General features: G+C 37.1%; 1 protein-coding gene across 1 annotated transcript in view; it reads right to left on the reverse strand.

Annotated features, from left to right (window-relative positions):
- Positions 1 to 484: 484 nt before the first annotated feature.
- The window catches only part of ANXA4 (annexin A4), a 67,042-nt gene continuing 44,124 nt past the window's right edge, over positions 485 to 23,402 (reverse strand). Inside the window, exons 8-13 of the mRNA XM_067704809.1 lie at positions 22,537 to 22,593; positions 15,954 to 16,047; positions 12,661 to 12,756; positions 11,653 to 11,711; positions 10,511 to 10,633; positions 485 to 1,572 (exon numbers count right to left, since the gene is read on the reverse strand). Coding sequence (XP_067560910.1) covers positions 1,513 to 1,572; positions 10,511 to 10,633; positions 11,653 to 11,711; positions 12,661 to 12,756; positions 15,954 to 16,047; positions 22,537 to 22,593 — 489 coding nt within the window. The 3' untranslated portion in view covers positions 485 to 1,512. The remainder of the gene's footprint in view (positions 1,573 to 10,510; positions 10,634 to 11,652; positions 11,712 to 12,660; positions 12,757 to 15,953; positions 16,048 to 22,536; positions 22,594 to 23,402) is intronic.

Here is a 23,402-nt window from a genome sequence, read left to right on the forward strand (position 1 = left end):
CCAAATAACGTTAATTTGGAAATTCCATGCTCTTCTGGGTAGGTATTGAAGCAGCAGTACTATTTCCTATAATTAACTGGAATGACTAAGTATTCATGTAAATAGCTTTCACCAGTAGTCAAGCACTTGTAATAGGCAAGTAGAAACAAATCCTTATATTTCACCCATCAAAATACAACAAATAACTACAGAATGAAGAAGACAAATATTCTTATTTAATATGAATGTTCTACTTAGAACCGAGAGCATCACTCATTTCCAGAGATAACTTAAATATACTATTTTATATCATTAAGTAGTGTTTGGTATATATGAACATTAGTTTTACAGCAGTAGAGGTACATAAGATTAAATATGTTATTTTTCCTAATATTGTACTTTCTAATAGAAATTGAGTAACACAAATCCTTCAAAAATATCTACTTTCAGAGTCCAGGATGAAAAAACTCACAAGCAGAAAAGTCAGTCAGAGAAAGCATACACCTCATTTGAAAGGCACTGTGTTTTATTGAAATTATTTTTCCATGTTGTATACAAAGTGAACTTTTAAATTAAATCCAAGTACACCTTTACAGTAATTCTAGAGTTGAAAGGCACAGTGCAAGTATAAATTACTACAAATCAACAAAACTGAAAATGATTTTAAAAATTTTGGGCACAAAAATTTTTCTTTAAGTAAAAATAAATGCAGAGCACTACACCATCACCAGAATACGCAGTTTGACACAATTCTTTCACATTCATCTTCAAGCTGGATCAATACCATTATTATTATTTTATTATATTGTTATTATTAACCATAATATTGTGGAATGTTCAGCATTTATGTTTGGTAACCAGACATATATGATCTGTATAACCACATTTAGAATTGAATTCGTTCAGAAGAGTTGGTGAGTTTGGTATACTTTAACCTGGAGAGACTGAGATGGTAACATAAGATGTGATGGAGGAAGTCTCTAATGCCAAACTTAGTAAAGATCAACTAACACTTTAGACAAAAACCTAAACAAAGGAGATCTGTGGATGCTTTCAAACTATGACATGTAAAATAGCAAATTGGATAGATTTTCTTACTAACTAGATGCTCACAATTTCACATCAAGAAATTACTAGCCACTCTAAAAATAGAATTAGGGAAGAAATGTGATTTTAGAACAGTCTTCCATTTCAACAGTTTTCACCAAAAAGAAAATATGAAATAATTTAATATATTCCAATTTCTGTGAAACACAAACAAGGAAGAAATCTGTTGAAAACATGGAGCACATTCTTATTTCTAATTTAAAATCTCCTTTTAGGTTTTATAAGCTTTGAAAAGCAAGTACAGCTTTAAAGCATCATAGTGAGTAATTACAGATGAATAATAATGCAGTCTATATCTTAGGAGGCATCTGTAGGCATTTTAATTGGAAATAACCATTCTGAGATAATGCTAGTAGCAGTGTAGAAAAATGAAGTTAAAAAAAATTCAAAGTGTAGGGAATCCTCCTATCCTTTCTGGATTTTATTTTAATCATCTCCTCCACAGAGAATGAGCAATACCTTCTTATAGTCTCCAGATGTATCACCCTGGGGACAAGGAAAGCAGAGTTACAATCAGATAAATGGGTTTTAAAATAGAATACACAGCTCAAAGTCATCTAGGTTAACTTTTTCAGTCTTGCCGGGATCTTTCTTAGAGAGGTTTTTTTTTTTTTTTTAAATGACATTTGTTATTTTTTATTATAAAAAGAACACCTGTTCAATGTAGAAAATAGACATAAAAGAATATAAAAACATCATCTATAATCCTAACATCTAGAGATTACTCTGCCTAACATTTTGTTTTTTGCATATCCTTCCAGACTTTTTTCTATGGATATAGATTCCTACATGATGGGATTGTAGTATTCTTCCATATTCTACTTTTTTAACCTTCTATACCTATTTCCCTATTTTAATTTATTAAATACTCTTCCACAGCATCATTCCTTAATGGTTACAGAGTATTCTATTGTACATAGGTAAAATAATTTATTTGATTACCCCTCATTGGATATTTATGTTTTTTTCCCAATTTTTCACTATTATAAACACTGCTGCAATAAACATACTATAAATTTTTGTGCATTTTTGAATGATGTATTCAGGATAAATTTTCATAAAATGGGAATTACCAGATTAATGATCATGTATTTTCTTTGAATATGGGTTGCAAACTAGCCTTCCAGAAAGGTGCTATAATTTCTACATAGTATTTTTCATGGACTAAATAACAGATCAATGTTTGCTAGTGCTTCATGGGCACTAGAAAAGATGGGATGGGATTCAAAGTTTAATGTATATCTATTAAAATCAATCTTAATACACCCTTGTTTATACTTTGTCTCATTGATCTGCCAAAAGAGAAGGATGTGTTAAAGTCTGTCTAGCATAGTATTTCCATCAACGTCTTCTTTTGGAGCCTCAAGTTTCTTATTTATATATTTGAATGCAATACTATTTGGCAACTAACGTTTTATGGTAATTTAATCTTCGTTGTAAATTGTTGCTTTTATCAATATAAAGTGATCTATTACTTTGTCCTATTTAATGCTTTTTCCCCTTAAATTCTTCTTTTTACTTATAGTATAATCCCTGCTTTCTTTTTGTCAAATGTTCTTTTCCCTGGCCTTTTCTTTTTAAAGCTTCTTACATATCACTGTATTTCAACTGTTCCTTATAAACAGCATAGAGTAGGATTTTATATTTTTACCTAACCTGAGAGTTTATTTATTATTATAACTTACATTTGTAACCTTACTCCTGTCTTTTTTCTATTATTTACATATTTTCTATTTCTATTCTGTTTCTTTTGACAATTTTTATTGAATGGGCAATGTATTCTTTATTTTAAATTTTTTCCAGTGTTATGTGAGTGTGTGTATACACATATTAACGTATTTATATATATACAAACATATAATGTAAATGTATTTATTGTGCTGTTTCCCCTAGTCAATCAATATTTTTTACCCCATCATTTTAGTGTCTGTATAGTACTCCACTGGATAGATTTCCCATAATTTGAGTCATTCTCTATTGGTTAATAAAAATTAAAATAATGTGTAATAAACTCTGTAACCACTAAGCAAGAACTTCCTATTCCCCTTATCCTCCAGCCCCTGGTAAACTCTAATCTACCTTCTGTCTCTATGAATTTACCTAGTCTAAATATTTCATGTAAGTAGAATCATATACAGTATTTGTCCTTTTGTGTCTGGTTTATGTCACTTAGCATGTTGCCGAAGTTCATCCATGTATCGGAAACTTCATTCACATTATGTGTGTATATATCACGTTTTGTTTATCCATTCACCTGTTCATGGACCCTTAGGTTGTTTCCACCTTTTGGCTATTATAAATAATGTTAACATTGGTGTCCAAATACCTGTTTAAGTCCCCTTTTTCATTTCTTTTGAGTATACACCTGGAAGTGGAATTGCGGGGTAACATGGTAATTCTATGTTTAAATTTTTGAGGAAGCGCCAAACTGTTTTCCACAACGGCTGCACCATTTTACATTCACACCAGCAATACACAACGTTCTAATTTCTCCACATCCTCTCCTACATCTGTTATTTTCCATGTTTTAAAAATTATAGCCATCTTAGTAGGTACGACGTGGTATTTCACTGTGGTTTTCATAATGATGTTGAACAGCTTTTCACGTGCTTATTGCCCATTTGTATATCTCCCTTGGAGAAATGACGATATTTAAATCCCTTGTCATTTTTTAATTGGGTTGTTTGTCTTTTTGTTATTGAGTTTTAGGAGTTCTTTATATATTCTGGATAGTAAACCCTTACTAGATATTATTTTCTCCCATTCTGTGGATTAGCGCACTTTTATCTTATTATTTTGCCTAAAGATATTCTTAAATATATAATAACTAAGTAAGAGGTATAGTTTATTTTTTAAACATTTATTGGCAAGTTGCCTCCCCGGAAAGTTAGACTAGTTTATAGTGCTTCCATAAGAGACGGTGAGATTTTCCCAAGCCTTTCTCAATGCTGGTTATGACCTCTTTAAACTTTGTTAAGGTATTAGGTGAAAAATGATGATTTGCTTTTATTTGCAATCCATTGTATATTAGTGAGATTAAACATTGTACATATTTATTGTCCATTTGTGTCTCATCTTTCATGAAGCTCATGTTTTCTTTCTGTCCAGTTTTCTTTTTGGATTTTTCTCCTTGTTCTTAGTAATTTGTACAAGTTCCTCATATAGGGATATTAACCCTACATTATAAGTATATGGTACAAATATATTTTCCCATAGCTTCATTTATGGTCATCCTTGAATCTTAAAATTGTTTTGCTTACAGCTAGCTGTATTTCAGCTCTGCAAAAAACAGTGACCTCACAGACTGTACAGAAATAGAAACAAGTTCCTAAATGCCTTGTAGACATAGTCATAAACTCTGCAGCTCAAATCACCTAGTAGTTAAACCTCTCCAAGCTATGAGTAGGATCAGAATATTTAATTCACAGATCAAATCCTGATCTGTGCTGGCAACACCAGCTTCTAGGGAAATGGCTTTGGCTTCATATTCCCGAGGCATCCTCAAGAAGCAAAGTCCCAGTAATGAGGGGTTTTGAGAGACGTGAATCATTTCGCATCACTCCCATGCCATGTTAGGACTCCTAGAAGTCTGGTGCCAGGTAAAGAATAGCAATCCAGGATGACTATCATGTTTTCCCATATTTTCAGCAGACCTCAGCTGGCCCTGGATGTGGTTCTGGATGACTGATTCAGTTGCTTCTCTTTTATTGTAAGCAGGTAGAAATGGAAATTGTGCTCTTAAAACCATTCATTAAAATATAACCTTTCTTGAGAGGTGGAGGGTGGCTGTGTCTCACCGTGAGGACAAGGACACTGGCAGCAGAAGTTCTAGGAAGTACTCCTTGGCATAAGCCCTCCCAGAGTCCGCCATTACCCCCACCAAAGAGCCCAGGTAGGTTCTAGTGTTGGGTCGCCTCAGGCCAAACAAGGAGGGAACCCAGCCCCACCCACCAACCTTCAAGCGGATTAAAGTTTTACTGAGCTCTGCCTACCAGAGCAACATCCAGCTCTATCCATCACCAGTCCCTCCCATCAGGAAACTTGCACAAAACTCTTAGATACCCTCATCCACCAGAGGGCAGACAGCAGAAGCAAGAAGAAATACAATCCTGCAGCCTGTGGAACAAAAACCACATTCACAGAAAAATAGACAAGATGAAAAGGCAGAGGGCTATGTACCAGATGAAGGAACAAGATAAAACCCCAGAAAGACAACTAATTGAAGTGGAGATAGGCAACCTTCCAGAAAAGGAATTCAGAATAATGATAGGGAAGATGATCCAGGACCTCGGAAAAAGAATGGAGGCAAAGATCGAGAAGATGCAAGAAATGTTTAACAGAGATCTAGAAGAATTAAAGAACAAACAAACAGAGATGAACAGTACAATAACTGAAATGAAAAATACACTAGAAGGAATCAATAGCAGAATAACTGAGGCAGAGGAACGGATAAGTGACCTGGAAGACAGAATGGTGGAAATCACTGCCATGGAACAGAATAAAGACAAAAGAATGAAAAGAAATGAAGACAGCCTAAGAGACCTCTGGGACAACATTAAACGCAACACATTCGCATTATAGTGGTCCCAGAAGGAGAAGAGAGAGAGAAAGGACCAGAGAAATTATTTGAAGAGATTATAGTCGAAAACTTCCCTAACATGGGAAAGGAAATAGCCACCCAAGTCTAGGAAGTGCAGAGAGTCCCATACAGGATAAACCTAAGGAGAGGCACATAGTAATCAAATTGGCAAAAATCAAAGACAAAGAAAAAAATTATTGAAAGCAGCAGGGGAAAAATGACAAATAATATACAAGGGAACTCCCAAAAGGTTAACAGCTGATTTCTCAGCAAAAACCCTACAAGCCAGAAGGGAGTGGCATGGTATAATTAAAGTGATGAAAGGGAAGAACCTACAACCAAGATCACTCTACTCAGCAAGGATCTCATTCAGATTTGATGGAGAAATCAAAAGCTTTACAGACAAGCAAAAGCTAAGAGAATTCAGCACCACCAAACCAGCGCTACAATAAATGCTAAAGGAACTTCTCTAAGTGGGAAACACAAGAGAAGAAAAGGACCTACAAAAACAAACCCAAAACAATTAAGAAAATGGTCATAGGAACATACATGTCGATAACTACCTTAAACGTGAATGGATTCAATGCTCCAACCAAAAGACACAGGCTTGCTGAATGGATACAAAAACAAGACCCATATATGCTGTCTACAAGAGACCCACTTCAGACCTAGGGACACATAAAGACTGAAAATGAGGGGATGGAAAAAGATATTCCATGCAAATGGAAATCAAAAGAAATCTGGAGTAGCAATACTCATATTAGATAAAATAGACTTTAAAATAAAGAATGTTACAAGAGACAAGGAAGGACACTGCATAATGATCAAGGGATCAAATCAAGAAGAAGATATAACAATTATAAATATATATGCACCCAACATAGGAGCACCACAATACATAAGGCAACTGCTAACAGCTATAAAAGAGGAAATCGACAGTAACACAATAATAGTGGGGGACTTTAACACCTCACTTACACCAATGGACAGATCATCCAAAGTGAAAATAAATAAGGAAACAGAAGCTTTAAATTACACAATAGACCAGATAGATTTAATTGATATTTATACGACATTCCATCCAAAAACAGCAGATTACACTTTCTTCTCAAGTGCACACGGAACATTCTCCAGGATAGATCACATCTTGGGTCACAAATCAAGCCTCAGTAAATTTAAGAAAATTGAAATCATATCAAACATCTTTTCTGACCACAATGCTATGAGATTAGAAATCAATTACATGGAAAAAAACATAAAAAACACAAACACATGGAAACTAAACAATACGTTACTAAATAACCAAGAAATCACTGAAGAAATCAAAGAGGAAATCAAAAAACACCTAGAGACAAGTGACAATGAAAACATGACAATCCAAAACCTATGGGATGCAGCAAAAGCAGTTCTAAGAGGGAAGTTTATAGCTATACAAGCCTACCTCAAGAAACAAGAAAAATCTCAAATAAACAATCTAACTTTACACCTAAAGGAACTAGAGAAAGAAGAACAAACAAAACCCAAAGTTAGCAGAAGGAAAGAAGTCATATAGATCAGGGCAGAAATAAATGAAACAGAAACAAAGAAAACAATAGCAAAGATCAATAAAACTAAAAGCTGGTTCTTTGAGAAGATAAACAAAACTGATAAACCATTAGCCAGACTCATCAAGAAAAAGAGGGAGAGAACTCAAATCAATAAACTTAGAAATGAAAAAGAAGAAGTTACAATAAACACCGCAGAATACAAAGCATCCTAAGAGATTACTATAAGCAACTCTATGCCAATAAAATGGACAACCTGGAAGAAATGGATAAATTCTTAGAAAGGTATAAGCTTCCAAGACTGAAACAGGAAGAAATAGAAAATATGAACAGATCAATCACATGTAATGAGGTTGAAACTGTGATTAAAAGTCTTCCAACAAACAAAAGTCCAGGACCAGATAGCTTCACAGGTGAATTCTATCAAACATTTAGAGAAGAGCTAACACCCATCCTTCTCAAACTCTTCCAAAAAATTGCAGAGGAAGGAACACTCCCAAACTCATTCTATGAGGCAACTGTCAGCCTGATACCAAAACCAGACAAAGATACTACAAAAAAAGAAAATTACAGACCAATATCACTGATGAATATAGATGCAAAAATCCTCAACAAAATACTAGTAAACAGAATCCAACAACACATTAAAAGGATCATACACCATGATCAAGTGGGATTTATCCAAAGGATGCAAGGATTCCTCAATATATGCAGATCAATCAATGTGATACACCATATTAACAAATTGAAGAATAAAAGCCATATGATCATCTCAATAGATGCAGAAAAAGCTTTTGACAAAATTCAACACTCATTTATGATTAAAAACTCTCTAGAAACTGGGCATAGAGGGAAACTACCTCAACATAATAAAGGCCTTATATGATAAACCCACAGCAAACATCATTCTCAGTGGTGAGAAACTGAAAGCACTTCTTCTAAGATCAGGAATGATGAGACAAGGATGTCCACTCTCCCCACTATTATTCAACATAGTTTTGGAAGTCCTAGCCATCGCAATCAGAGAAGAAAAAGAAATAAAAGGAATACCAATTGGAAAAGAAGAAGTAAAACAGTCACTGTTTGCAGATGACATGATACTATAGATAGAGAATCCTAAAGATGCCACCAGAAAACTACTAGAGCTAAACAATGAACTTGGTAAAGTTGCAGGGTACAATATTAATGCACAGAAATCTCTTGCATTCCTATACACTAATGATGAAAAATCTGAAAGAGAAATTAAGGAAACACTCCCATTTACCATTGCAAAAAGAATAAAATACCTAGGAATAAACCTACCTAGGGAGACAAAAGACCTGTATGCAGAAAACTATAAGACGCTTATGAAAGAAATTAAAGATGATACCAACAGATGGAGAGATATACCATGTTCTTGGATTGGAAGAATCCGTATTGTGAAAATGACTGTACTACCCAAAACAATGTACAGATTCAAATTACCAATGGCATTTTTTACAGAACTTGAACAAAAAATCTTAAAATTTGAATGGGGACACAAAAGAACCCAAGTATCCAAAGTAGTCTCAGGGGAAAAAAACGGAGCTGGAGGTATCAGACTCCCCGACTTCAGACTATACTACAAACCTACAGTAATCAAGACAATATGGTACTGGCACAAAAACAGAAACATAGATCAGTGGAACAAGATAGAAAGCCCAGAGATAAACCCAGACACCTATGGTCAACTAATCTATGACAAAGGAGGCAAGGATATACAATGGAGAAAAGACAGTCTCTTCAATAAGTGGTGCTGGGAAAACTGGATAGCTACATGTAAAAGAATGAAATTAGAACACTCCCTATCACCATACATAAAAATAAACTCAAAATGGATTACAGACCTAAATGTAAGTCCGGACACTATAAAACTCTTAAAGGAAAACATAGGAAGAACACTCTTTGACATAAATCACAGCAAGATCTTTTTTCATCCACCTCCTAGAGTAATGGAAATAAAAACAAAAATAAACAAATGGGACCAAATGAAACTTAAAAGCTTTTGCACAGCAAAGGAAACCATAAACAAGACCAAAAGACAACCCTCAGAATGGGAGAAAATATTTGCAAACGAATCAATGGACAAAGGATTAATCTCCAAAATATATAAACAGCTCATGCAGCTCAATATTAAAAAAACAAACAACCCAATCAAAAAATGGGCAGAAGACCTAAATAGACTTTTCTCCAAAGAAGACATACAGATGGCCAAGAAGTACATGAAAAGCTGCTCAACATCACTAATTATTAGAGAAATACAAATCAAAACTACAATGAGGTATCACCTGACACCAGTTAGAATGGGCATCACCAGAAAATCTACAAACAAGAAATGCTGGAGAGGGTGTGGAGAAAAGGGAACCCTCTTGCACTCTTGGTGGGAATGTAAATTGATACAGCCACTATAGAGAATAGTATGGAGATTCCTTAAAAAACTAAAAATAGAATTACCATATGACCCAGCAATCCCACTACTGGGCATATACCCAAAGAAAATCATGATTCAAAAAGACACATGCACCCCAATGTTCATTGCAGCACTATTTACAATAGCCAGGTCATGGAAGCAACCTAAGTGCCCATCGACAGATGAATGGATAAAGAAGATGTGGTACATATATACAATGGAATATTACTCTGCCATTAAAAGGAACGAAATTGGGTCATTTGTACAGACGTGGATGGATCTAGAGACTGTCATACAGAGTGAAGTAAGTCAGAAAGAGAAAAACAAATATCGTATATTAACACATATATGTGGAACCTAGAAAAATGGTACAGATGAACCGGTTTGCAGGGCAGAAACTGAGACACGGATGTAGAGAACAAACGTATGGACCCCAAGGGGGAAAGCGGCAGGGGGTGTGGGGGTGGTGGTGGGATGAATTGGGAGATTGGGATTGACATGTATACACTAATGTGTATAAAACTGATGACTAATAAGAACCGCTGTATAAAAAAATAAATAAAATAAAATTTAAAAATTAAAAAAAATATGGACACTCCAAAAAAAAAATATATATATAATCTTTTTTTGTCTGGGGTCAACATGAAATAATTAACTCTATTTAGAAAGCAAACATTTCCAGCTTCTAACCAGGCAGAGATTTAAACATCTGTGGGAAAGGAGAGAGACTGGAAATATCTGAATTAGAGTACCATCCTTAAATGGAATGATGTCTGCCAAGGAGAGGATAAGAAGTGTCTAAAAACCTAGGTCAGAACCCCCTCCTTTCATCAGCACTTTCCTCTGGGCCAAGGCAAGGCTGCTGTGACCCACCTTGATGAAGGAGTACAGAGACTTTCCGTAGAGCCTCTTGAAGTTTGCCCGGATGTCCAACATGTCAATCTCCGCTCGAGAAACCATCACTCTGATAAGGGTGTTGTCATCAGTGCCCAAGCCCTAAGGAAGAAACAAGATCCCTGCATGCAAAGCTGAGCTAGTTTAGACAGTGCTCTTTGTTAGTCTATCAAGGTAAACTATGTATCAGTCTCCCAATGACATCCCTTGTACTCTAACCTTAGAGGCCTGTGGAGTCTGGTTCCTTACCATGGAGCTCAAGGGTTTCCCCAACTTATCTTTTCAACACTCAGTGTTCTGACCAGAGGAGATAGCTCTCTGCCCTTCTAGGGACATACCCTGTGTTCTCCAGCCCTCCTGCCTCACATACAGTGATCCACCCACCATGTCATCCTCCCTTCCCAGCTTTACCATCCTTCCTACCATGTAAAACCCTCTGATGTAAAACTTCCTTTAAGGTCCTGCTCAAATATACCAATTTCTTTATATGTCCTTTTCTGATGCTCACCCCCAAACAAATATTTTTTTAAACACCCTTTCCTCTGTGTTCCTATAATATTTGGATCCTCAACTACCGTCTTACATTCTATTTTGTTCTTACTGGTGTTTTGCACAGAGCTGCCTTCCTCTCAGAGCTAGAAGTTCTTTGAGACCAGGGATTGCATTTTGATCTCTCTTGCCCCTCCCATGGCTCTCAGCAAGGGTGCTTGCACGGAGTACAATGCATGGTTAGGAGCTGGGGCTCTGAAGTTGGACTACCAGTGTTTGCATCCCTGCTCCATTCCTTTCCTCACTGAGGACCCTGGGCAAATTGCTTATCCTCTTTATGCCTCAGTTTTCTCATCTGTAAAATGGAAGATGATAACAGTACCTGCCCCACAGAGCTGTTGTGGGGATAAAATTATACATATAAAGTATTAGGAACAGTGATCACACATTATAAGTACTCAATAAATATTACCTAGCATTATTATTAGCAAGCACTCAGTGAAGTATTTGAAGAATTGAACTGAATAGCTCAAGCTGATTTTGGCTAATTTGCATGGGGGATATAAGTAAGCATATGAAGGTGGACACAAGACCCTCAGAGCCATTCAGATGCTAACAATGAGGCCACTTACCTTCATAGATTTATAAAGCCTTTCAGCAAAATATGCAGATTTGTTCCTCATGCACTTTACTGTCAAGAGATAAAAAGAGAAATGAAAAGATTACAGATAAAATCTGCAAAACAAGAAGAGACAGTTGTTCCCATTGTTTCTACAAGGTGTGAAGTAGTATCTTTTGATTGCTTTGTCGAAAAATTTAGCCAATGTTTTATGAGCATAGGCTATGCTAAAAGCATTTTCACAGATGGAAAGTACCCTCAATTTATTGTCAAGTTCCTAGACAAATAATTAATAAAGGCCATTAAAGCAAAAGGCAGCATAAAATTTCAAAAAGATTATTGCTATCTGTACCATATGAAACAGTTATTAGTTCTAACCATTCACAGACTTGCAAGATGCAGCTAGTATAGGATTAACCTTTCCACGTGCTAAGATATAAAGGCACAGAGGATATAAAATAGATAAAGCCACATGGTACAATAACAATCAGGTTATATATAATATTTCTCGCTTAAAATTCTGGGTCACACGGGACTTCCCTGGTGGCACAGTGGTTAAGAATCCACCTGCCAATGCAGGAGACAGTGATTCAAGCCCTGGTCCAGGAAGATCCCACATGCTGTGGAGCAACTAAGCCTGTGTGCCACAACTACTGAGCCTGTGCTCTACAGCCTGCAAGCCACAACTGGTGAGCCCGCATTCCACAATTACTGAAGCCCACACACCTAGAGCCCATGCTCTGCAACAAGAGAAGCCACCGCAATGAGAAGCCCGCACACCGCAACCAAGAGTAGCCCCTGCTCGACTCAAGTAGAGAAAGCCCGTGCACAGCAACGAAGACCCAGTGCAACCCAAAATAAACCAATTAAAAAAAAAATTTCTGGATCACATGTCATGAATGATTTAAACAATTTTTTTATCCCTGAAAAAAAATTTCTACAACCCATGACAACAAATTGATAATAAGGAGGAAAGTCTATAAATATTTGTTTCTCCACTCCCCACCCCCTACCAGCTTACCTATGGCCAGCAGAGCTTCTTCGAAGCTACCAGATGTTTCAGACTGAATACTCTGTTCAATATCCTTCTGTGATATCCTTTTATATTCATCAAACACTACAAACAATAACAAAATGAAAATATAAATAATAAAGAATAGAGGAAACTAAACTGTACAGAGAGAATGAGCATCTTTTAACTAGACTATACTATTATTCTTTGGTATATTTCAAGAGGAAACTAATTAGCAATGTGGGTGAGAACCAGGATGCATATGGCAAGTGGAATGGAACAGAGGAGAGGAGGAAGGAATATTGTGAATCTTGGAGGACTTCAGGCAAGTCATTTCCCTTATGTGGGACCCTGTTTTCACTACATAAAGTGGAGATAACCTCTGGAGAGATTTGCTTTTTTTTCTCCTTGTTTCCTTAATAAGCTTGGCAATCACCTGTATGTTCATCTTCCTTTCAGCACATCAAAACTAGAGCAATTCCTGTTTACAAGAGCCAAGACATGGAAGCAACCTAAATGTCCATCGACAGGTGAATGGATAAAGAAGATGTGGTGTGTGTACACACACACACACACACACACACACACACACACACACACACAATGGAATATTACTCAGCCACAAAAAAGAATGAAATAATGCCATTTGCAGCAACATGGATGGACCTAGAGTTTATCATACTAAGTGAAGTAAGTCAGACAGAGAATGACAAATTTTACATGATATCACTTATATGTGGAATCTAAAAAATGATAAAAATGAACTTACACAACAGATACAGACTCAAAGACATAGAAAACAAACTTATAGTTACCAAAGGGGAAAGGTGGGGGAGGGAAAAATTAGGAGTTTGGGATTAGCAGATACAAACTATTATACGTAAGATAGATAAACAACAAGGTCCTACTCTATAACACAGGGAACTATATTCAATATCTTGTAATAACCTATAATGGAAAAGAACCTGAAAAAGAATATATATATGTATATACATATACATATAACTGAATCACTTTGCTGTACACCAGAAACAAACACAACATTGTTAATCAGCTATACGTCAATTAAAAAAATAACTAGAGCAATTCAACCTTTTCAAAACTTGGTCACGTTTGGTAACAGTTGCTTGCACCTTTTAATAGACTTTAACATAATTAAAATTTCTCCCCTTTTCTACCAAGTATTTTTGAATATTATGAACATATTTTTCTCTCTTGCTGCCTCCTTCTGGAGCCTTCTTAGAGTGGATATCTGCTGTTTATCCTCTTAACACTGCCTTCTTTGGGATGCTACTCCACCCCCATCAGAGTGATTCTCACAGGGCTGTCAATCCAGGAACACCCCTACCCCCCAACATACATGACAAGCTCTAACAAATGAGTGAGCAGTTCATCCAACCAGGGCCAATCAGTCTTACTCTCCTGGGAATTTTTTAACTGAGCAGATATGATGAGGATAGCCAAAAGCACTGAGTCATCTTTAACTTCAGAGAACATAAGAATCACCTGGGAAACCTGTTAAACTCTTTGCGTGTCACTCTCAGAAATCCTAAGTTAGCCAGTCTGAAGTAGGGGTCCAAGAATCAGCATTTTTAATGGAGACGAGATTTTAGGAAACTCTGCCTTAGAAATAAATCCATGACTCCCTTCTACTGAGATCCTCAGAACTGCCTTGATTTCTAGTCTTTCTGGAGCTGTTCAGTTCTCCCTTCAATTCAATGGACCTCTAGTATTTTCCATTTTCCCTCTTGTCCCCTTCTATATGATTTTCTCTTTTCCTATGTAATTATTCAGTGCCTATTTCTTGGAATTTAAAAATCTAATTGACACATTTTCTAAGACTCAGTGTTCTCCACTGTAAAATGGGGAAAATAATGGCTGCCTCACTGGGATGCTTATAATATGCTTAGCACTGCACCTAGAAGATAATTAACAAAATCTTAGTTATTATGAATCCTCACTACTATTGTTGGTTGGTAAGAAAATTATGATGTTTTCTTTATTCAAATAATGCTGAAAAGATTTTCTTCCAGTGGCTTACAAGCAAATGTTTCATAACTGCCCAACTATTGACTTATGCCTGGAAGCGAAAATTGTTACAAATATATTTGCATTAAATCGGCTTCTGAGGACCTGCAGTTCTTGGAAAATAACACCAGGGAGAGACTTGCCTTACTAGTAATCAGGCAAGGGAAGGCAAAAAAAATAAGGATCTGAGTCAGAAGTTGGTGCATCTGATGACTGCCCATGACATTTATTAACTGGAGTAATCACCTACTGTCACTGTGGAATATCTGAAATAATTGCAACTTCCAAATGTGTTGTAATTTTCCATTTTTTTCACGTTTTCAATTTAGCAAACTCATTCTTCTCAAATTTCCCACAAGTTTTATAAATTGTGAGTGATTATAAGGGCATGATGAGTTTATAAAATTAGGATATAGCATACAGACCTCAAAAGCTTATATAAAAGATGAAATATTTTATTAAACCTTTATTGCTGTTTACAAGAAGAAAATAAACCTGACAATAAATATTCTACAATCGTATAGTACCTTTTTCCCAAAGAAGTTAAAATCACATTAAAAAGACTAGCATTATCAGAAGCAAACTAGAAACTTTACACATAGGAAATAAAATCTGAAATCATCCACTATTCATCTTATGCAACACCCCCCCTAAAAAAATCACTTCTATTAGCTTTTTTTTTTTCTTTGCGATACGCGGGCCTCTCACTGTTGTGGCCTCTCCCGTTGCAGAGCACAGGCTCCGGATGCTTAGGCTCAGCGGCCATGGCTCACGGGCGCAGCCGCTCCGCGGCACGTGGGATCTTCCCGGACCGGGGCACGAACCCGTGTCCCCTGCATCGGCAGGCGGACTCCCAACCACTGCGCCACCAGGGAAGCCCTCTATTAGCTTTTACAACTTGGATGTTAAATAGGAATAAATGTCAACCAACATTTCTATTTTATTGCTTGCTGATGTACTAAAGGTTTTGTCTTATGTAACTAAATTTAAATGGAACTGCTTTAGAAAAAGGACTGACTATGGAGGTCAGTTTCCTACCAACAGGAATTCCAAACTTCTATGAATATATCTGCTAATTATTCATAATTAATCTTTCAGCAATTGGCCCTCATGCACATTGTTGCACCCATACATTTCCAAGGTAAGACATCTAAGACAGTTCAGTAAAATTAGATCCTTGTACCAAGTAAAGGGAAAAAGGTTATCAATTACAGGTGATATAGTTTTCACTATCTTTCAAATAGTTTCTTTAGACAATGAGGCAAGTGCCTTACCATGCAACAGATGATTTTGATTCCGGGAACAGAGAACACTTAGAAATTTCACCTCATCTGTCCCCCATTTCTTCTCTCCAGCCTCATACAGGTCCTGAAGCCAAACAAAGTACAAGTTTAAAACACAATGGAGCAGGTGCCAGGACATATGTAAATATTTCCAGAACTTCAGAGAGCAGAGTTAGCTTAGTTTTATTTTGTTGATGATGGCGGTGGAAGTGGTGTTGGCAGTGAGTGGAAATGACTCAGGATTTTTCCTTAGGTATAAAACTAATGGGACTCTATAATATCTCCCTGAGAGTCAGGGCAAACACCAGCAGCTCCCTACATGCAGACTACATGTTTCTGTCTTAAGACCCGAAAGGAATGTCCTAGACTTGGGCTGTCCTATACAGTAGCCACTAACTACATGTGGCTATTTGAATTTTAATTAATTACATAAAATTAAAAATTCAACTCCCCAGTCATACTGGCCACATTTCAAGTGCTCAGTGGCTACTTGTGGCTAGTGGCTACCCATACTAGACAGTGCAGATGTAGAACATTTTCAACATCACAGAAAAGTCTATTGGACAACACCACTCTGGAATGATCTGTGATTTGCTTGAGACTACAGAAGGTCTCACAGTAGAACCAGGACCCCATTAGTAATTGCTTATATTCCAACCTGGTAGAAATATAAGAAATTGATTCTGGTTACTTTAACTATATTATTACTTTTTTTTTTGGTTGTGCTGTGAAGCTTGTGGGGTCTTAGTTCCCCGACAAGGGATTAAACCCACTCCCTAAGCAGTGAAAGCGTGGAGTCCTAACCACTGGACCGCCAGGGAATTCCCTTTAACTATACGGTATTATCGATAAATCAAAACTACTGTTCATAACACCTCACACCCGTTACAATGGCTGCTATTTAAAACAAACAAACAGAAAATAACAAGTGTTAATGAGTATATGGAGAAATTGGAATCCTTGTGCTATGTCAGTGAGAATGTAAAATGATGCAGCTACTATAGAAGACAGCATGGCTTTTCCTCAAAAAAAGTAAAATGAAATTACCATATGATCTGGCAATACTACTTCTTGGTATATCTCCAAAAGAACTGAAGTTAGGATTTTAAAGAGTTATTTGTATCCCCATATTCAAAGCAGCATTATTCACAATAGCCAAAAGGTGGAAGCAACCCAAATGTCCATTGACACATGAATGGATTAATAAAACATGGTATATACACACACAATAGAATACAAGGCAGTCTCAAAAAGGAAGGAAATTCTGACACATGCTACAGCAGAGATGAGGCTTGAGGACATTATGCTAAGTGAAATAAATCAGTCACAAGAAGACAAATACTGCATAATTCTACTTATATGAGGTACCTAGATGCATCAAAATCATGGAGCCCAAAAGTAGAATGATGGTTGCCAGTGACTGGGGCGAGGGGGAAATGAGTTGTTTAACAGGCATAGCGTTTCAGTTGTGCAAGTTCAGAAAAAGTTCTGAAGATTGGCTGCACAGCAATGTGCATATATTTAACACTACTGAACTGTATGCTTAAAAATGGTTAAGATGGTAAATTTTATATGTATTTTATTAAAAAAAAATTTTTAAACCCTACTGTTCATTTATAACCAGCAGCTGGCTTGTTCATTTTCTCAAAATTCCCTACCTTGATACATTGTGTCATTCCTTGGGCTTACCTCCATCTACTCAGCTGTTTCTTCACTTCCTTCTCTAATTCCCACACTATTAAAGAGTCAGTTCATAGGACCGTGGAATTTTAAAGCTGGGAGGGCACAAAAGGTTCATCTAATTCAGTGTTTTTCAAACTTGAATCTCAGCAGGCTTGTGACTGCTTCAATCACTAAAGCTTGGTGGCAGTGACACTGATTTCTGAGGCTAGGTCATAAAGGTCAGGCAGCTTTGGTTCTCGTGGAGTGCTGCCTTTCCAGATGGTCCCTCTTGAAATGCAGCCGCCATGATCTGGGAAGCCCACGCCACCTGGAGAGGCCACATGTAAGAGATCCTTTCGAAGCCCCAGATGAGCCCAGCCTTTGAGTCACTGCAGCCCAGACACCAGACACATGAGTGATGGAGCCTTCAACCCCAGCCATTTGAGTCACCTCCAGCTACTCAAGTCTTCCCAGCTAAGACCTCTGACACTGCAGAGAGGAGACAAGCCATCTCACCTGTGCCTTGTGTGGATTATTGGCCCACAGAATCCATGGTCATACTAAAATGGTAGCTGTTTTATGTCACTGAGTTTGAGGTGGTTTGTTATACAGCAATAGTAACTAGAACATGTGGGCAAGGAACGAACTTTCAATCTGTCACAGAATGATACTTTTGTAAAATACCATAAGAATGAACTTGAGTAAAGTTTTAGTAATGGGTAGAAGATGGTATCTTTTTGTGTTAATTAAAAAAAATAACTAGTGAGGTTGGTCATCTTTTGGTGTATTTGCCATTTCTATTTTTCCTTTTTTTGAGTTGCCTGTTAATACACATGGACCATTTTTTTTTGAGAAATGGGGCATTCTTATTCATAGTATCAAAACTGTAGTTTACTTATGTACTTTATATATTAAGCTTATTATACATAAGGTGAAATTTCTTCCCATTCTATCATTTGATCTTGTAATTTTGTTTGTGGTATTGTTTGCTAAGACAGTGCATTTTTTTTTTTTTTTTTTTTAGCCAAACTATCAACCCTTTTCCTTTATGGTTTCTGCCTTAAAAGAAAATGCATACAAAATCCTTTCCCAGCTCCAGATTTAAAAAAGAATATTTAACTATACTTTTTTATAGTACCTTTATGGCTTGCTTTATTTATGTTAAAAATTTCAATCTATTTGGAGTTTTTTACGATGTCAGGTGAAAGTTGCGATCTAACTTTATTGTTTCCCAAATGGTTAGCCAATTGTCCCAACTCCACTGAGTAATCTGTGTTTTCTTCACTGACTTGAAATGCATCTATTCTGTATGTATTCCTGAATATTCTCACATAGGCTTGGTTCTGCTCTTAGACTTTCTAATCATTCCATTGATTTCTCCCTATTCTTACACCAGGACCAGATGCTTTAATTTATTTGTACATTTATTATATATTTAAATATATTTTAGGGCAAATTTGTCCACACCCTTCTTGTTGAGATTCTAATCTCCACAGTGTTTCCTCTATATTCTTCCTCTTCTCTGATTGCTTTGTCCTTTTCTTCTGAACCCTGGAAATTTTTTAGTACTGCCTTCCACAATGATTATTTTCTGCAATGTCATTTCTGATCATTTCTGCTTCTAATAAACATTTAGATTCTGTCTTTCCTTGTTCCTAAGAACACCTCTCCTCCACTCATGTAGCTCTCTCTTTATCTCTGCTTGCCCTTCATCCAGCTCCATTTTCATCTTCATTATTTTCTCATTGCATCTTTTTTATTTTTGGCTCTTGTTTAATTAAAAGCTGTCGTTCTCTCATTTGTGTCAGGATCCAAAGCGATCTGAAATCTGTCTCTTCCATATAGAGAGCCCATGTTTGCCTCCCTTTGTGGCCCAGTTTGTTCACAGACCACAAAGTGTTTGAGCTGGGATTTGTTGATGTTCATGCTCTTTGATCTTGAAATGATGAACAGTATATCCAGACCCGGTTTTTCCCCTAGAACGAGGTGAAGTGGATTCTCCTTTGAGCTCCTCACTTTTCATTTGGATGAATTTCAAACAGGAGGACATGCTGCTGGTCCAGTGGAGGCACCTGAGACACAGCCCAAGTCTTCCCTGAGGAGTTTCCCCATTTGCAGGAAGCCGCTGTGTCTATTTCTAGTGGGGGCAGGGCGTGTGTGTGTGTGTGTGTGTGTGTGTGTGTGTGTGTGTGTGTGTGTGTGTGTGTGTGTGTGTGTGTTAGCATCTTTTCTGGGGCAGGAATGGCTCTCCTGCATCCCTGGCCCAGCTTTGCTGCCCATCTGGCATTTTAATGGCCCTCCTCCACAGTTTCCAGTGTTGATGCAGATTTTTCTCTATTTTTGTATTTCCTGGTTTGTTTGTTTTTCAGAAGGGAATCAAACATGTGCCATCTTCTAACAAAAGCTCCAAGGGGCATTTTAATGTGGCATTAATATCCTACAAATTTCTTTTTAAAGTAGGAATTCTGAATACTGCCTGCTATTTCCTTCAATGCAGTTTTCATACCAAGAATAGATAAAATTGGACTTTTAGATAATAGCCTCTCTATACTTTAAAATTTCTGCCTTTGATAATAAATTACTAGCTAACTCCACTTGTTCTGATAATTCTTTTCATCTCAAACTCATTTACTTTCCTACATCAAAATTCAGCTATAATACCCAAAGTTTGCACATATCCGTTACTGCTGACGTATGTTAAAGAGCGAAGGTTGACCAGGTTTTCCTACTGTCTCATCTTGGAAGAAGAGCTGAAGCCTTGACTGGAGTTGTTCTTAAATTCCTTGCCTCTCTGTAAGACTTGGAGGATCCAGAAAAACCCTATTCTGAGTTCTACTGCTTCTACTCCTTCCAACTTCTCCCAGCCCAAATTTGTTTGGAAGCACCTTTTCATCTGGTCACTTCCAAGGAGAACTGTGCTCCTTGAAGAACTCTCAAGTATTTGTTGAATTGCATGGTTTTCGTTGTGTGTATTTTTTTTTAATTTAGGTATAACTGACATATAACGTTATTTTAGTTTCAAGTGTAAAACATAATGATTTGATATTTGTATGTATTGAGAAATGATCATCACAATGAGTCTAGTTATCATCTGGCACCATACACAGTTACGAAATTTTTTTTCTTATGATGAGGACTTTTAAGATCTTTTTCTCTTTGGAACTTTCAAGTATGCAATACAGTGTTATTAACTGCAGTCGCTGTGGTGTACATTATATCCTTATGACTTACTTATTTTATAACTAAGTCTACCTTTTGATCCCCTTCACCCATTTTGCCCACCTCCACCCCTGCCTCTGGCAACCACCAATCTGTTCTCTGTATCTATGAGGTTGGTTTTTTTGGTTGTTGTTTGTCTGTTTAGATTCCACACATAGGTGAGATCATACAGTATTTGTCTTTCTCTTTCTGACTTATTTCACTTAGCATAATGCCCTCCATTCACATTGTTGCAAATAGTAAGGTTTCATCCTTTTTTTATGGCTGACTAGCATTATTCCATTGTACATATACACCACAATTTCTTTATCCATTCATCTATTGATGGGCACTTGGGTTGCTCCCATATCTTGGCTATTGTAAATAATACTGCAATGAACAAGGGAGTGCATATATCTTTTTGAGTGTTTTCATTTTTGAGGGGTAAATACCAGAAGTGAAATTGCTGGATCACAAGGTAGTTCTATTTTTATATATTTTTTGAGGAAACTCCATACTGTTTTCCATAGTGGCTGCACCAATTTACATTCCCACCAACAGTGCATGCGGGTTCCCTTTTCTTCACATCCTCGCCAACACTCGTTACATGTTGTCTTTTTGATGACAACCATTCTGACAGGAGTGAGGTGATATCTCACTGTGGTTTTGATTTGCATTTCCCTGATGTCTAGTGATGTTGAGCATCTTTTCATGTGTCTGTTGGCCATCTGTATGTCTTTGGAAAAATGTCTATTCAGATCTTCTGCCCATTTTAAAATTGCATGGTTTGGGTTTTTGCTATTGAGTTGTACGAATTCTTTACATATTTTAGATATTAACCCTTTATTAGATATATGATTTGCAAGTATTTTCTCTCATTTAGTATGTTGCTTTTTCATTTTGTTGATGGTTTTTTTTGCTGTGCAGAAGCTTTTTAGTTTGATGTAGTCCTACTTATTTTTGATTCTGTTGCTTTTGTTTTGGTGTCAGATTAAAATAATTATTGCTAAGACCCATATCAAGTAGCTTATCACCTATGTTTTCTTCTAGAAGCTTTATGGTTTCAGGTCTTACTTTCAAGTCTTTAATTCATTTTGAGCGAAGTTTTGTGTATGGTGTAAGGTAGTGGTCCACTTTCATTCTTTTGTTTATGGCTTTTCAGTTTTCCCAACAAAATTTATCAAAGAGACTATTTTTTGCCCATTGTATATTCTTGGCGCCTTTGTCATAAATTAATGCATGGGTTTATTTCTCAGCTTTGTATTCTGTTCCATTGATCTGTATGTCTGTTTTAATGCCAATACCGTACTGCTTTGATTACCATAGCTTTATAATATGAATTGTATGGTTTTAAAAAAATCAAACAGATCTGGATTCAAAGAGCACAATTCCACCAGCTATGTGATGTTATACAAGTTACTTAAATCTATGCATCTGTCTCCTAATCTATAAAACAGAAGTAATAACATCTACTTCACAGATCTGTTGTAAGGAAGAAATGTAAAGTAGTTAACACAATGCCTAGCACCTAGTAAACCCACAAAAAGGTGAGAGTGGGTATATATATGTACATATATATATATATATATATATATATATATATATATATATATGTGTGTGTGTGTGTGTCCACCAACTAGGACACAGCTAGTGTCCACCAACTAGGGTCTGTATTATTGGCAAAAGAGAAGAAAGAGGCTGCAGTTCTACTGACCTGGGCATCCTGTCTCACGAGAGCATCATCCAGATAATTTCCTTCATCCCTGCCACCCTGAGGATGAGAAAAACAAACCCTGAGCATGAGAAAAACAAACCAAAGAGACTGAGAGAGGATCCATGAAGATTTGGGAGGTCTGATAAGACAGAGTGTGTGGGAACCCAAGGACATGGTAATTAGACAGAAGGGGTCCTGAGTCCAGCTTAGGGAGAGAGGACAGATGTCTTTGAACGTGCTTGCGATATTCCCACAGTTCTGAGCTGACCGATCAGAAGGCAAGCTCGGTGTGGCTCCCTGATGTTGTGTGGGCGTCTCTGCCAGCTGAAGGGGCAGGAGGACACATATGGCCTGGTGACTGCTCCCTCTGGGACAGTCCTCTACTCCTTCCTCCCCTGCCCCCACTCCTGTGTCTTCCCTGCTGACTTATGCCTTCCTAACTGGCAAATGTACACTGATCAATTCTGCCAAACAGGAGCTGGAAAGACAGGAGAATCAAGAGACTCTGGGGCCAACGGTGGGGGCTTGAGGAGCACCTGAAAGTGCCCCATCCCTCACCAACACCAGCTCACCAGGAAGGCCTTGCAAATCCATCTCTCTTTTCTGGCACCCCTGCTCCCACACTAGCCCAGACCTGCTTTTTTCACGGTATCTGGAATACCGAGGTAACCTTCCTGCCTGGGCTCCCCGCCTCTGGTTCAATTCATCTAACATATCGCTATAACATTACTCTTCCTGGGACTTCCGGGGCAGTCCAGTGCTTAAGACTTCGCCTTCCAATGCAGGTGCGATTCCTGGTCGGAGCTAAGATCCCACACGTGCAAAAAAAACCCGAAACATAAAACAGAAGCAATATTGTAACAAAT

This window comes from Pseudorca crassidens, chromosome 14, assembly GCF_039906515.1.
Source record: "Pseudorca crassidens isolate mPseCra1 chromosome 14, mPseCra1.hap1, whole genome shotgun sequence".
Taxonomy (NCBI): domain Eukaryota; kingdom Metazoa; phylum Chordata; class Mammalia; order Artiodactyla; family Delphinidae; genus Pseudorca; species Pseudorca crassidens.